The 16699-nt window shown below is 37.7% G+C and overlaps 1 protein-coding gene across 1 annotated transcript in view; it reads left to right on the top strand.

Moving 5' to 3' along the window:
• The first annotated feature begins 479 nt into the window (after positions 1-479).
• Positions 480-16699, top strand: part of LOC139685682 (endoribonuclease ZC3H12A-like) — a 104742-nt gene continuing 88522 nt past the window's right edge. Inside the window, exon 1 of the mRNA XM_071582660.1 lies at positions 480-709. Within this exon, the coding sequence (XP_071438761.1) occupies positions 488-709 (222 nt within the window). The 5' untranslated portion in view covers positions 480-487. The remainder of the gene's footprint in view (positions 710-16699) is intronic.

Below are 16699 nucleotides of genomic sequence, written 5' to 3'. Positions count from 1 at the left end.
ATTTGGAAATTGAGTTAGTGCCAAAAAATGTAGGCAGAAGTTTTAGCGAATAAAACATTGTTAATTAACCACAATTAACGTATTGGACGTTGGTTTTATCTTGAATGCTAGCAGAGATATTAAGATTCCGTTTGCAGAAATATGTGAATCAAACATTAATATTTGGAAGATACATTATCACGTACACTTGCAATGAATGATTTGGTGGCAAGTTTAATGCTGTCCCATGTTGTGTGTTTATTAAATTTTGCATTGTAAATAGTTATATTAAGCAGTTCGACACTATTTAAACATGAATTTTCCCATTCGATATGAAAAGCAGGTGGGAACTTCACGAAATCAACAGAGCGCCAGTTATGGTATGGTTTTTAATACCCAGATGGAAGCACTGTCTGCTAAATGAATAACGAAGGATATTCACGTCTAGCAGGTGAAAGGAGGCTATTCTAGGTGGAAAGCGTGGGAAAATAACATTCTAGTCCAAGTGATGGGTTTAGAGTCGCTTAGTGTCAACAGTTGTGTGGACTGTGTACGAGTGAAAAAAAAATATTTATCGTGTGTGCTACAGTATGCTGATAATATCAAGTATATATTTTCAGTGCGACTGTCAGAGAAAATTGATACAGACATGTCAGATTTGGAATTCACATACCTCAACGTCGAAACGGAAGGGAGTAATTTGGTCCCAGGCATTGTAGCTAAAGTTCAGGTATGTATCATGGAATGTGATTTGTCTCCATGTCATGCATTTTTCGTTGTGCTCCTCTGCCCTTCATAGTTTAGTCAACCCTTTATAGGGCTTGAGCTAAAATGAAAGTAGTGTGTGGAGTGTCCTGAATTCGTAGCTAACTGACACAGTTTTATGTCCGGGATTGCTCGCGGTTGACACAAAAACATTGAATTTCATTCATTCTTTTATGCTTTTCCCTTTTCGTAGTTGCCTCTCCGTCTCTTAAAGTCATATTTGACCCATTCATACACTCTCGCAGGCTGTGTTTTTCAGTCACGTAGACTCTCACAGAACTGAAATGGGAAAGATGTTTTAGTCGGTAATGTTATGTAGTTTTATTGCCAAATTGTACTTGAACTTTTCAGTTACAAAAAAAATTAAGAATGTCGTAATCATTTCCCCGTCTACTAGTTGACATGAATACATTGTCAGTACGTTTTTATGTGGAGTCTTACAAGTACTTTGGGATAATGACAATTATGCGTACTGCGCTAGAAATATACCTTTTTGAAGTGATTTGCATGTGAGACAATGGAAACATTTTATGAAGACGGTATTGGAAATTTTTCTTAATTATTCATTTTAGATTTTCATCCTGTTGACAAATTTTGTAATTAGTGAAATTTCAATTAGAACGCTAATATTGAGGTAGTTAGGATGACTTTCTTTTCGGTTTTTCTAGGCATTCAAAAATACGCGGGGTATCATTTTCAACAAAATTATGATTAAATATATGTACTTTCGCCTTTTTTGCGAGTGAATATCGAGTTTTTTTATATGGGGACAATACTAGGTCTCATGAAATGTGGATGAAGCACTTCAAACGACAATTGGTAACTGTGGCAATGGGTCTAAGTTTATGAAGTGTTTTTTAATAGTGATTCATTTTCTTGAAGGTATTAGTCAAAGAGCCAGATAAAACTGACCCGCATATAATCCTGAAAAGTATATTAATGAAAGACATTACGGCCTGCCATTAATTATTTTGAAAAAACACTTGCATTACCTCGTACTTCCTTTCCCTGAAAATGTCAAACGGTGTTAATCGTACTTCTGAGCTAGATGATGGTGACGTTTCTGGTCCAGTAAAATGATTTGTTCTAAGTTGTTGTACCTGCTGAGTAGGGGCAGGGAGAAGTACTCGAAAACAATAAAGAGGTTTAATGGGAAGAAGTTGAAGGACGGGGTGGCATATTTTGAAGTAATTCATGTGGATTAATGCACAATAGATTTATGTAGGATATAGCAGAATTACTCTGGAGATTGACCTCTGTGAATATTTCTCAACCACTCGACAGTGTTAAGGAATACTCAATGGAATTTCGCCATTTGATCTTCTGTGATATTATTTAAAGATAATGTTTTCCAAAAATATGTCTGTCTGCCCTAGTTTTGCCGTTACCATTGCGTCAAGAAATAGGAGCGTTCATAAAATTTCTCATTGACGGTTCCTTTTTCCTTTCCTGAGGGAATTCATAGGGAGGGGGTCGATTGTAGATAAGAGAGGCAAAGATAGGGAGTGATAATGGTCGTGATTTCGCGGCTTTATTTTCACCTTGCAATTAATCAGGATCGACTTCAATTCCTTAAGTAGGGGTCTGCATTTGTTGTGACACCGGCATCTTGTAGATATGAGAGCTGTTTGAGCATAAATAACCATCTTTCCTAGTCATCCACCATTGCTAATTGTTTCGATGTAGGTAACTGAGACATTTGTCATTGATGTTTCTCAATTGTTTGCCTTGAAGTGATTGGAAATATATACGTGTACTTATACATGCGAGGATATAGGCCTGTAAATGTGTATCTACTCTCTTTTCTGTTAGTAGTTGGGCGGTGACTGTAAACAAATTGACTTCCACTTGACGTACAAAATTGGCCCACAAAAATTAATTAGAAAGGTGGTAATAAAAGTTGTCGCAGTTATTTTGGGATTCCTTTAAAACAAGAATCCCCTTTGTAACCGACAAAAAACAGCGAAAAGTAAATGTTGTTCGAGTCCATAAATTATCCCTAATCTATAAATGTAAGTGTGCCATTGGTGGCAGATAAGTAAGAATTGGGGAGCCTATACTGAGTGATACCACAAACACAATTATGTTAACTATTTTTCCTTTTTGTTTTTATCTGTTGTTAACGCCGATTATAGGAGTATTGGAAATCCAGAAATGCCTACGGTTGTCTGATTGTTACAAGCATGCTTGTAAGTACGGCTCTGTATTTCAAAATATCACCATCCCCTAGAGACCGAACGTGGATTTGTTGAATAGTGGGGTATTTTCCTTTTCCCGAAATGCATTGTTGCTTAACGGCGGAAATTGTGTCAGAAAAAATAATATATTAATTGTATTGAGCCTTCAGGAATGCACGAAGTACACTCAGGCTACTATGAAACAAATTGAGAATTTTCTTAAAGGTCATAATCTTTTATTTAGATAGTACTTAAATCTTATGAAGATGTTTATTCACTTGAGTCTTACGGTTCAGAGAGTAGACACCAAAATAAAGGCTCAGAGTTCATTCTTAATATTTTACTAGAATATGTGATATGTATACTGATTGTATATTATAAGCTTAATTGGAGTCAGAATATTAATGTACGAACTGAGATGACTCAAAAGATTCATAGTTTTTGTTTATGATGGCCGCATGATCTCGAGTTTCTCTGAATTTAATGCACTCTGTTGACAACAATTCCGCTGGAGTTGTAGCTGTTGCCCTCAAGTCAAAAGCAGCTTACACGATGACACCCAGGATTATTCAGACTTCACACAAAACGTAATTAAACATAGAGGGAATACTTGATGAAATTTCTTTGTATGATAAGGAGAAGGATACAGTGGAGTCAAGTTCGGCATATCTTGAGAAGGCTATTGAAAACCTCAAATGGAACCAAAGTAATTGTAAGCAGGGCAAGGATTAGGAAGTCTTCGATTAAAGTGGATATTATTGGGAATATAGACCTAAGAATGAAATGGAATAATGTGAACACGTAATTAGGTGAGGAAAGTACAAAGAAAAGAAATTAAGGTGAGAAGGGAATAGGGCAAAAACACGGTGAAGTAGTGCAAGAATTAGCAGCGTTTACGGAGAAATGACAAATTATAGGGAACATAAAGCACTGTCAGGAAGTAATGAGAAAAATCCCTGGGAAAGCCCTGGGAATTCAATATTCTCCTTTAAGGCGAGCAAATACATGTAGTTTTACTATGAAAAAAATAAGTCATTAATTACCGACGCTGCATTATTTTAATCGGTATCACCTGGAAAATATTAATTAGTGTCAACTATCTTTGCCTCTATTTATTCTTCGACTATCATTTTATGTTCTGCTTTTCTTTTGATGATAGTTTGGTTCTTCTAAAACTATAATTCCACTCTTACAAAACGGCCAAAAATGTACTTTCCATGACTGAAATACTCGAATGAATCACAAGTAATATAAAAGGAGAGTTTGTATCCTAGTCCCAGTCACCTGTTTGTAAAAATTATTTTGAATCCTACAAATTGAATACATAATTACGATTACGACCATATTTTCCGCGTATTTCGGTTATCCGTGTTTTTGGATTATCCGTGTACCTTAATGCATACATTAGCATCGATAATCCAAAGTTACAGTGTATATATTTTACTGGATGCAATTTTTATTCTCTTGTTTGCCAGGGTGATAAGTATCGTAGTAGCAAAAACCCTCTTCACCAGCAGTGGTAAAAAGAAAAGGTTGCTGTGGGGAGCTATGATTTGTAGATACTTCTAAACTAAAAAAATGTAGTGTTTACGTTGTTATTAACGTATGTGTATTCCTTGCGAATACTAGAACAAAAATAAAGGCAGTAATATAGAGAAACACTAGAAATTAAATTTAGAATAAAACAAAAATGTAATAACAACAATGTTATGTAGTCATCATCGACTCTCCAGTAAATGAAAAAATTGAATCTATGCTAAAACATCAAATAATAAAGAACACAATAAAATTAGCATTAATTAAAACAAAGTACCATGATGAGTTCGACAAAGTAAATTGGAAAAATTAGTGAACATTCTGCAAAAGGCAGGATCTTGGTCTATCGAACTTGTAATTTGGCACATTGGATCCCACTAACTTTGCTTCTTTGAAGGACTGATTTGTTGGATTAAATGTTCCGGCGTTATGGGTTGATGAAATATCTCTTACTTCATGCAAGTGACTCACTTAAACATAAACACGAGAGTGGAGTGAATGCTTTGAGTGGATCTTTTTGAGAAGACTGAGATAGTCATGGATGAGTGTGCTCAAACTGAGGAGGAATGTTTGAAGTTGTTAAGGATGTTATGACCAAGTTTAGTTTCACATAAGAAAAAGTAGTATTCGGAGATTCAGATGATAATCAATTTAAGTGTGGGAAATGGTCAAATGCTATTACTCTGGAGGTCTTGAGTTTAGAAAGGGAAAAAATACACATGATGCCAGTAGTGAGATCCCTGATAGAAAATATAGCATACTCTGCAATATATCCTACTCTGCCTGACATTCTACACTGCAATATTGTAAACCCTTCTTCATTTCCAAATATGTTCTAGCTCCATTCTATTCTTTTCCCTCCCCTGCTACCTCACTTGCCTATCATTCTCATGTCTACCATGGTCTTCAACATTCCATTATCAATTGAAATGCCTTGTATCCAGCTTTCCTGCCTCTTTGGATTTCTCCCAATTACCATCTCAGATACCCCATGACGACTAATACTTCTTCACTCATTCCCGTATATGTCCATGTTACATTATCCATCCTTCTCCTCACCCACATCTCAAAAGATATCTAATGTATGACAGTTTTCTCTCCATCCTTTTATTTTTGATCCTATGTACCACCTTAGTTGTGTGTAGAACAAAATTTTCAATTTTTGGGTGTGAACTAGCACTGACCTGATTTTTCATGATATACTGAAGAGTAGAAAGTCAGGGTTATCATCATTAACAGGACATTATCACCCATACTTTTCTGCACCCAAGCTTATAAAATTTGAGTTGTGTATGTGAATTTGTTGTGTGAAGAGCCATTTTTAATTATTTAGATTTTGTGGTGGTACCAAATCTAGAATAGGCTGGCAAGTCAGCCAAGAATTGTGGTTTTTGCTGTGAGTATTAAATACTCAAGTGTGATTTATGAGATGGGGACATGTTACAACAAAACAAAATTAATAAGGTTATCAAGAAATAAGAATAAAAATTGGAGCTTCAAAGAAGTAGTGCATAAAATGGTGCAGTTTGAGCACTCCAGTTTAGTAAAGTATCCTTGACAAAAGTGAGAGAGTTGATGAATACATAGACATACAGAAAAAAAATATTGAATATGTTAAATTGGAATTAGGTGTCCTATTGTTCCTAGGCTTGAGTCTTTGAGATGAGAGTGTGATGTTAGTTTTTCAGGCTGTCGAGGTTTCAGAAGTGTGGAGAGAAATTGGTAAAATATAAAGGATAGAAAGGAAAATTCCAAGCGGTGCCATGAAGAAGTGTCTGGTAGGGGAAGAGAGAAATTCTGCGTGGCATGGAAAGCCAAGAAAAATGGATGCTGGATATTGTGAGTGGCTGTGGAATGTTGAAGACTGATGGAGGGCATATTTCGGGGGGAGGGCAAGTATGAGGGGTAGAATTATCTGATGTGTTGAATAAAATGAAGACTTGTAGGCAGTCTCTGTCACTGAAAAATGTTTCATTGTAATCTGAAGATATTTAGTGTTGTGTTTGGTGAGGCATAGAAGCATCACAGTGCCTCTGTAGTAGTTTCTCTGGTCTGGTGAAAACATGCCTTTGGTGAGTTGTGTACTGCTAATAATAGAACTCCTAGAGCCAGTATTATGGCCCTCTGTTAGTCATTGTTAAGGTTTAGCTACCAAATAAGCCTTAAAAGTGTCTCACTCTCTGTTAGGACCTTTTGGTTTTTAGTTATGCTGTGTGGTTGTTTTAGGTTATATGATCAGAAAGTTGCCTGAAGTCTCTAAAAAGTATTGTATTCCAATGAAATTTTAGAGAAGAGAAGAGATTCTTGCTAAGAATAGAATTGGTGTCATCTCCAAGAATTATGCGTGCTCACCAGTTTCATAAGCTGTAGTCATTATCATAAAAAGATAGTGTTGTAGTTTATTTATGGCAGTAAATAGGTACGTGCTTGAGTTGGTAATCATCATTATTGTCATCAGTGTTTCAAATCCTAGGATTGATTTCTTGCAGCCCTCCATTTTTCTCTATTTAGTATTAATTTTTTCACCCCTGATAGCTTTTCTGTTTAATATCCTTCTTAATTTTTCCTTTTACATGTCTCTTGGTCTTTCTCGTGGGGTCTTCCCGTTTATGTGATGTGGATTTCTTCTTTTATATATGTTTACTCTTTTATGACGACAGATTATTTGAGCGTCTAAGAGCATTCATACAGCATCCAATATCTCTGGAAACACATTTGTATGTTATGGTATGATGAAATAATAATGTTGCAGAAATTATCCAAATGAATGCATCAAATTATTTCACATGGTGGTGATATCTGATAATTGGGTGCAAGATTTTTACTACACATTTTCAGTGTATATATAGTGCAATTGAATTGACTTAATTAAATTTAAGGTAATTCATAAATTATTCATTACAGTGAGATTTATAATTAAAATAGTGACCTATTATTTTAAAATTTTGATGATAGTAAATATTGAACAACCAAGCTCAAATATTGTGTAAATAAGGTATGAATTTAAGTCGGTGAGCACCTGTGTTGAGAAAAATAATACCCCAGTCAAAGCAGAGTAAATAGATATGCTATTTTATTATACTATGTAAAATGCTATCATAGTATGCTAGTGGGATCATGTAATGCCTTCCACTTAATCTAAGTTTAGTTGTGAATACAAACAGATGATGAATATTCAGAAATGTTGAGAAAATTGTTGTGCTAAACTCTTAGTGACATTGTATAGGCTTATGTTGATGCTTTCAATGCAAATGCTGGCACAGTAGGTACCTTAACTTTTAGGCTATCGTATTTCTTCTAAAAATAATCCTGAGGTTAAACAAAATTCCCTTTTGCATGCTTAACATGGTATCTATGGGTGAATTCCAATTTACTTTTTAAATTAATCTGCTGTTTTGCTATAAATGTAAAATTTTGAATTATATTTTATTTAAATTTTCATGAAATAAACGTAGGATCGTAATTAGAGTGCATTTTGTAAAAATAGATAATTGTAAACTTCATCAGGTCTTCCCATGTAATTCATGAAAACATATTCAAATGCGTTTTCATTCTATTTTTTAATTTGTGTTAGCTGGGTAAAATATGTTTGTTAACTGTGGATTATACTCTACATTACTTATTACTTTACTCGTCGTGCAGTAATTATTTCAAAATATGGTTTTGAAATATTTTGGTTATATATTAAATTAAGGGGACACGGTAATATAGGGGTAGAGCTTTGGTGTACTCACAGTAGGATACGGGTTCGATTCCCGAGCACCCTCGGCCTTACCCGATCTGTGTAATGTTTCGGATATCAGAACTTCTTGGGACACAATAACCGGTATAGGGAAAAGGACTGCCCCCCCCCCCCGCCTTTGGGCTTAGAATTGGGCGAACTTTACCGTCACCTATTACACCGACCTTCGGGATAGTTTTTGCGTTTATGGATTCGTTTAAGGTCACATCACTATAGTAATTACAACGAGTTACCGATGTCGTGAAGATAATTGTGACTAGAAGCTGTGCATTATGCGTACCCGGAAAAAGGAGTTATAATGCATTTTATGTAGTGGAGTGTCCACCTTTAAACTACTTAAATAAATCATGCTCTACAATTTCTATATCAATGCTTTTAAGGAAAAGATGTATGCTGACGTTGTATTTGTGTTACCGCTTATTGATTAATAACAACTTTAAAGGCATTTTTTTAAGTTAAAGTTAGATGCTCTTTCTCACTTTTCCATTCATTGATCTTCAATAGTCTTCCTAACTTCATAAAATTGCCGAAAGTAAACATGAAATACAGCGGTATAAGATGTAAACAAAATAAAATGGAATTGTGCAATGCGGGCGACCTTTATCGAAATGGTCGCATTCCATAGTTTCTTATTCAACAGTTGGTAAATGGTCATAATACGGTTTCTAAAATTTAAGAATCAATTGGCTAATCTGATTACTAGGCTCACCTAACTTAGCCGTTTCACAATAAATCTTCTCATCGGTCCTTATGGCGTAAGTTGTAACGTCTGTACCAAGAGTAAATATTTGATTAATCTGTTGAAATCCATGCGGGTGATTAAAATGTTATCGAATGTATTAAGTAATAACACAATACATTTTAAAGTACACCAATGCTTGAATTATCATAGTATATTTTACCAGGAAGTATTTTGCATTTTGCAGTGTAATTCAAATTATTTGTATAATCCTGATTACTATCGGTTTTACGTGACTGTTGACGTGACACTATTGTATCGGACAAATCAACCTCTTTTTGGATTAAACAGAGAAATTACACAGTATCAAAGCAATTTATTTTTACTGCATTCTTGAAATCCTCGCGGTCGACTGGAACGAAGTTGAAGCAGTCGACCTTAAGTAAAGCAATCAATTGACAATGTATACACCTATTTCAAATTTAGCCACTTATTGCGATGGCTATACTCTTTAGATAGTTATTTAAATTATTGAGTAACGGAGTAACTCAATCACACACCTCACAATGATACGTCGGAGCAGTGTTAATTCTTATTGACGGGTAAGGATTCAACCCAAATTTGAACTTGTCCTTTCTGAGGTGTGCTGCGCCCTCCATAGACCAGTCAGAAGGCCACGGGGAGATTTCCGAACTTGCTGAAACCATCCGATGGCTTCCTCTACTTGAAGCGATATGCATTGAAAAGCTAGGGTAATTTTAGTAATTAGGTCGTGAAAAAAGGTCCTATCGTAGTCCGGACCCAGAGAAATGCAGAAAAAATTCGATATTTGACTTTTTGAAGTATAATTTGAATTTTCCCCGTTGATTCACTGTAAATCTGACGTCGAACGCCACTCAAAACGCCCATATTAGCATAGGGCCGAGCATGAAGTTTAGCTTATCATTTTATAGTCTCATAATAGTGTGATAATTTTCGGTTCGTTTGGAGTATACGTGCATTCAATGTTTTAATCCAGCCCGTACTGAAAGCAAAACATGCATCTTAACGATTGGAATGTTTCGAATTAAAAATATGGAATTTTCATAGGATTTTACGTTATCTGTAAGAGGTGGTGAATTGCAGTTTCAAGGAAATACCATATATACGTTGGATTAAATACCTCACTACATTTGCTATTAATTAAAGTAATGAGGGCGGTTGGGAGAAAGTGGTGGAGCCCCTGCGGATGTAATTTTATTTTAATAGGCAATCTACTGGTTAAGGTAGATTTTGGATGGACACAACTACCAAATAAATATTTCAATTCTCCTAAAAAACACAACCCTACATCCTACTCTGCCACAAGTCCCTCTTCATCTCTGAGTACTTTTTTCCTCCCTACATTCTGTCCAACATCCCTACCCTGTTCCTGCCCTTTCCTCGTTCGCCTAACATTCTCCCCTCTATTACAGTCTTCAACATCCCACTGCTGATCAATACGCGCTTCGTCCATTTTTCCTGCCTCCTTAGGATTTCTCCTTACGAACCCTTCTCATCACGCACCATGCGTAGGACTTCTTCATTTGTTGTCCCTTCGGTCCATTTTACCTTCTCCATCCTTCTCCACACCCACATTTCAAAAGGCCCCAATCTACGTCTATCCTCCTGCTTCAATGACCATGTTTCCGCGCCGCACATAACTAAGCTCCTTATCACAGTTTTGACGAGCCTTTTCTTAACATCCTTTCTCAATGTCCCAGTCATTAATTCCTGTCCCGCCTGTAATCAACGCCCTCCTCATTGTGAAAGCCTCTTCGCCTTGTGCAATTCTTCCACTTACGTCCCTACTATTTTGACCATTTTAGTCCAAAACACTTCCGAGATTTGTTAACTGTTCCACCTGCTTTTGTTTTTGCCCTCCTATTTTAATGTCAACCTTAGCCTTTCTCTTTCTGGAAAATCGTATTAATAACCTTCATTTTACTTAGATAAATTCTCATCCCATATCACTGAATTTCCAATTCACTCATCAATGCTTGCAACCCCGTGACTAATTGACAAACTGGAGCTTGGCATCAGGAAACTGATTTTACATGCATGTCATAGCCAGCGCAAAGATATTTAACCATCGAATCAAGCAAGATACAGTGGCAAGCCCTTGTTAAGTATTTCCGTGAATTTTGGAAAGCGTCATAAAATTATCGAAAACTTTAAATGCGAGCCTCTCAAGGCACAAAGATCATGTTTATGACATGACAAAAAATATAAAATCCAGGTCATTTTTTTGGGAAAAATCAAATTCCATGCTGACTGACTGACTCCACACAATATAGGTAACCAGAACCTGCACTTTTAAGTTGGGAGAAGTAGAGTTTAGTACTAACTGAGATAAGGCGTCCATCCTTTTTCTCATGCCTAATTATTGCTCGTGGAAGAAAATGATAGACACGCAATCTCTAAATAGCGAGTTTTCTAAACCCATTGTTGGCCCCGTGGTGGCTTGTTGGTATAGATCAGATCTAACCTGGGAAGCGGAAGTGGCCTCCATCTTGATCTGTCGCAGCTGTTTTTGAAAGTACCTCGATAGTTTTGCCGGGCTTTTTTTGGATGGGGTGGATGTAAATCGGTGAAAGTGAAAGTGTTACTCGCGAGTGGCAGGCGTAGTAGCCTTTGTGATACTCGCCGGAGAACGCATCCATGGATTTCTCAGCATCTGCATTTTAGTGATTTCTGTTCACGACTTTTCGCAATCCCCAAACTCCTGTTGGTACTCGTACGATAATTCGAGATTTCGTAAAATTTGGTGTCCTCGGATTAACGTTTAGAATGTATGTGTTCGCTAAATGTGCTTTCCCTACGGATTTGTTAATCCTTAAAGCCTTGTTTAAATGACACTCTTTGTGGTATTTTAATTTGTTACATCGCGTTTCGCGCACTTCTGCAAACAACTCTTTATATATGTTGAAATTGCCACAAAAATTTTGTAAAAACATTGTCTGATGTGTTAAAATGTTGTCTTTATTCAATAGAAATTCAGCATACTTTTCGTTTTATAATTTGCATTGTGCACTCATATCAACGTGGCAAACTTTTGCTCTAAAAGAAACGTTTAGTGTGATAAATTTTGAAATATTCCTCTAACCATAAGGCTGTGTTGTATCCAGGGCGCCAATACACTGTTTTCCTCCTTATTCCATTAGCTGAGCATACTTGACATTTTATCGGAGTCCTTTTTTCTCGGTAGGCGGTATTTTTTCAATGAAGGACTTTTCGACTAAACGACGTGGTGACGATATTGTGGGTGGTTTCGTTGCGGTCGATGTATGTGGCCTTGCTCCATATTTTCCAAGGAGCTGTTGAATTAGCAGTTGAAGAAATTTAGATAATTCTTAAATAAAAACAGAAAATAAATAAATCCATGTACAAATAAAATCTTCATAGATATAGAACTTTCTGCGCTTAACCTCTCATTGCCGGAATCATGACGCATTTCACCTTCTTCCCACACATTCAACTTATCTTGTATTTCGTCTTCATTCCAAAATGACATTTCCTTTAGAATCCATTGCCCTTCTACGACGGACGGAGTGTGTTTGACAGCGAAGCCTTCTGACCACTCTCTGTAAGTCGAAACGAAGGGGCGAAGGGTACATGAATGGCCCGAGAGTTGTTCAAGAAGATCTCTCGATAAGACTTGGATGTAATAATGAAAGACGGAAATCAGATGCCAGACATAAACGCTAGGCAGGCAGAATAGTATGATATCTCTTTGAGAAGACGGAGGAGGTAAACGCGAGCCTTCCAATGGCGATGAGGTCAGACATTATTTTATCTTTTTTGCGTATAGGGTTGCATATAGGCTTTCGTGTAGTAGAAGAAAATGAGTATGAAGGAGTATCTTCTCAAGTGGCAAGTATAATCATTGTTTTTCAGAGAGCACGGAGATAGGGTAAAAAAATCCTCGAAAGAGTGTGGTATGCCGTACCACCAATGTCGAACCAAAAATGGGGCTGATCACCGACTACATGTAATGTAAGGTCAACCGCAAGGAAAAATATCATCATTAGGGTGGTATTAAGCTGAGGTACTGGCCTGAATGTCATAGCGCGTGTGGAACCGTATTATGTTTATACTTGCGGTATAGGCACGACTTCCTCATAGATACAAGTATAGAACCAGTTGTACCGTAGTGATAATCTATTTGTGAATATTACCAAGTTTGTCTTAATCATCAACTAGGGTTTTCCCTTGAGATACGTAGTCTGAATGCTAAGACTCTGTGTGCGAGGCATATTCGAAAAGTAAGGGCCGTTTTCTTATTCATAAATATTGGCGGGTCAGAACAAAGTTGTACTAATGCTGTGCTATCTATTGATTTTTTCTGAAGTGACTTAAGTTAGTGTTTTAATTCAGTAGCTGTTATCGTGTCAGTGAATGTAGATTCAGGCTCAGAATCGTTTGATTGAACGAAACTTGGAAACGCTAGGTCCTGCTCGTAGCGAAGAGTAGGCGGCACCCTACGGAAAATCCCTCTCGGGGTCGGGGTAACCCTCACGTCGTGCGGGAACAATTCTGACTTTCCCCCTTGTCAAGGGAGTCCACCTCACCCCTCCATTTTACGCCCCTCGCCACCCGCGACCCCCCGTTGAAATGGACTTCGGTAAACGGTGCACGGTCCACGTCGGAGGTGAGAGGAACACCCGCTGTACTAGGATCGCGTCCCGTGCATGATGGGAAGGGAAAGAGCTGGGGAGAGAAAAGAGGAAAGCTAGGAAACGATGGCGTTTGTCGGACGGGTACAGTGGAGTGGGACCTGTTCCTGTGGTGAAGGAGTGAGGCCGTATGATTGCGAGGTTGGAGGAATGAGCGCTCCACAGATTCTCTTGGTGTTTATTGTGATGTCTTTATCATCGGTTAATAATTTCAGAAAAATTGTGGTCGCTTCAGCTTTGTTTGTTGCCAAGAAGATTAGCATTGACCTAAAAAGTCTGTTGTCATACTACTCCTTTTGAAGGTAGAGACTTGCCAAAAATAGGACTCTCTCGTTCATTTTACTTGCAACTATTGTGTGGTGAATGCAGCTAAACCAATCTTGATATTTGGTATCAATTATTTTGTGCTTACTCTCGTCCAAAGCCACGAGCTATGCTTTGTTATTGTTTTAATCGTGATTTCCCCCTTATGACTTCTCTTCATATTTCCCATGCCGTTTATGTGCTCGTCCTTTTTGGTCTGGTGGTTTTCTGCAGAGAGCCCAGTACGTATGGGCTGGGTGGTGGTGTTGTGAGGTGAGCGCTTGTGAAGCCGTGGGGTATTTTGAAAGAGAGAATTTCATTTAAATACGTCGGAGTCACGGAAACCTTGACCTTTCGATTTGATTTGCGTGAGAGATGTTGTCCAAGAGTGCAGGATTGAAATTCCCAATATCTCGCCGGTGAAGGCCTTTCCTCGGAGAAAGACTGCTCTGGAATCTGCTTGGGGGATCCCAAAGGAAAGGGTTCGGCACGGAAATGGGTCGTATTTCAGTGGCTGAGGAGTCAAATGGTAAGGTCGGGTGTGAACGGCGCTTTGGACAACTTGGTGGGGATTCCCGCGTGGGCACACGCCAAGGAAAGGCGGATCGGGAGGTGAAAAGGCATGAGTGCATGTTGCCGCCACAGTCTGGTTGTACGTTCGTAAAATATTATAGTTGAATAATTTTCATAGCTCTCTCTTTAATGAAAAATCACTCTTGTTTCTCTCAGCAACTAACCTGCGTATCTAGTGGGTGCTGAGTTTCCGATGATTTAACATTAGTCGTTACGCCCACACAATGCCCACCCTGTGATTAACGAGTGCATTATAATATATATGACAAATACCAGATAAAGCCTCCTTTCAATGAAATTACGGTGCGAAATGCGGATTCAGGGTAGGCTGTTACGGCATGGACTGTTATGGTTACACCTCGATACTTATGTTTACCACTGCCTGTTTCCTCAAGGAAGCAGTTAAATGAAAATGTTTAAGTTTGCTGCAGCCCAGAAACGATGCCTCTTACGTCCCATTAGCGTCCACAGCGAGAAGTGGAAAATTGAGCGATACGGCTCCAACCACTAAGATAATGCCTCCAGTCTCGATTTTTTTTCATTGTTTCGGAGTGTCATCATCAGTCGATATTACGGACCGTTCTTCTTTAGCCAATCAATATATATACTCCAGATGGTGTTTAGCCGGTAGTACGCATATCATTCATTTTTCATGAGAGCGTTTTGAAATGTTGTCGAATTATCGCTAGAGATTTGGATAATGTTTCCAGCTTGGCCAATAATATTTATAAAGTACGCTGACTTACAGCCTTGGGAAAATACGAACAAAGTATCTAAGACTAAATTGTATTTTTTAACTTTGTTGGCTATAATAAAACATTGTTTATGCCAATAGAGAGAAGAAAAACGTTGAGTTCAGACAGAGAGAATAAAAACCAATGCGTGCCGGATAGTGTTGGCATTTTCTTTTACCCATCAGTTGTGATATAGAGAATGGTGTTTATTTTCGGTTATTTGAATGAATAAAATGGACCAGTCCTACGTACTGTACAGATTTTTTCTTCTCTGCTGGCACACACTTTGTGTATCGCTCGTAAAACTGAACTCCTTGAACGCATTTAGCGTATAGGTCGTGGATGCATACATACACTGCGCATTGATGATGTATGAAGCGTGGTGCAAGGGAGATAACAGGTCGGTGAAATCCTTTGGGTTTATGTGTAAAGGAATCAATCGAAATATTAAACTAAAATACCGTCCGGTCCAATCCTCCAGTTCCGTAATTCACTGTGCATTTAAAGCACCTGTCTTCTTTCTATATTGGATATTACCGAGTGCAATAGCTCTGACGGGCGGCCTGCGTGGAAGAGACGGGCTATGGAAGCTGGCACCTGAACGATATCGTGTGGCTTTCCATATGCTTTCATTTATCACGCCCGGTTTTAAGATGCAGTTCTCATCCTTTGATGGTTTAAAACATAAGTCTCAAAACGCTTGTAAACAAGTTTGGTCTTAAAACATATGTAGAAGTCAAAGGCTGAAATGCTTTTGAGTGTGTAGCTTCTTTTCTCTCATGTGAGGTGAAACATTGAACGATTGCGTAAGCAGCAAATTCAGCATAGTAATACAATTTTGATTGAGGTGATGCAACGTTCTTCTCTTTTTATTGGGAGCTATTTCACGATACTCTAACATGTTCCGACTGATTTGGTTCGATTGCTGGTACAGATATTAATCAAGTCTGTTTTTGGATTTTTGGCATAAATAACGATGTTTAAAAAATCATTTTGAAAGGCCCTAATTGGTGAAATAGGAAGTTTAATAAAATTGTTCGATTCCCCGTAAATACATTATTAGTCATATTTTTGAGTTTTCATCGTGAAATCCCATCATTATCCACGGGTATGACGTTCTTATGAAATAACATTCATGGGTTAGAAAGTCGAACTTGTGAAAAACCTTTTCAGTTTAAATCCGGCCGTGCATTGCAGATGATTCACAGTCCAGGTGAGAACGTGTAAAAAAGATTTTCATTGTAAATGTGTTTCACGGGTTAAAGCCATGTGATATTAAATAGAAAATTATTAGTGGTCGTGACTTCTTTTAGCAATGATCGACATTAGAAGATATTGGAAAAGGAAATTTGAAGACATATTTTGTGCGTCTGCCCATCTTTCCTTTTCTCGCTGGTTACGTCTTCAAGGGCTCCCCAATTAGAATCGGGTTGCCGTTGGCATTCATGTACGTACATTTGTCTACACTGACAAACTCTGCGAGCGTTTGGTGGGTGGTATCAGCCAAATCAGGTGTG

Source organism: Hetaerina americana, unplaced genomic scaffold (genome assembly GCF_022747635.1).
Source record: "Hetaerina americana unplaced genomic scaffold, ioHetAmer1.1.p SCAF_12, whole genome shotgun sequence".
NCBI classification, from domain to species: domain Eukaryota; kingdom Metazoa; phylum Arthropoda; class Insecta; order Odonata; family Calopterygidae; genus Hetaerina; species Hetaerina americana.
The sequence above is the reverse complement of the archived record's forward strand: the minus strand, read 5'-3'. Positions and strand labels throughout refer to the sequence as shown.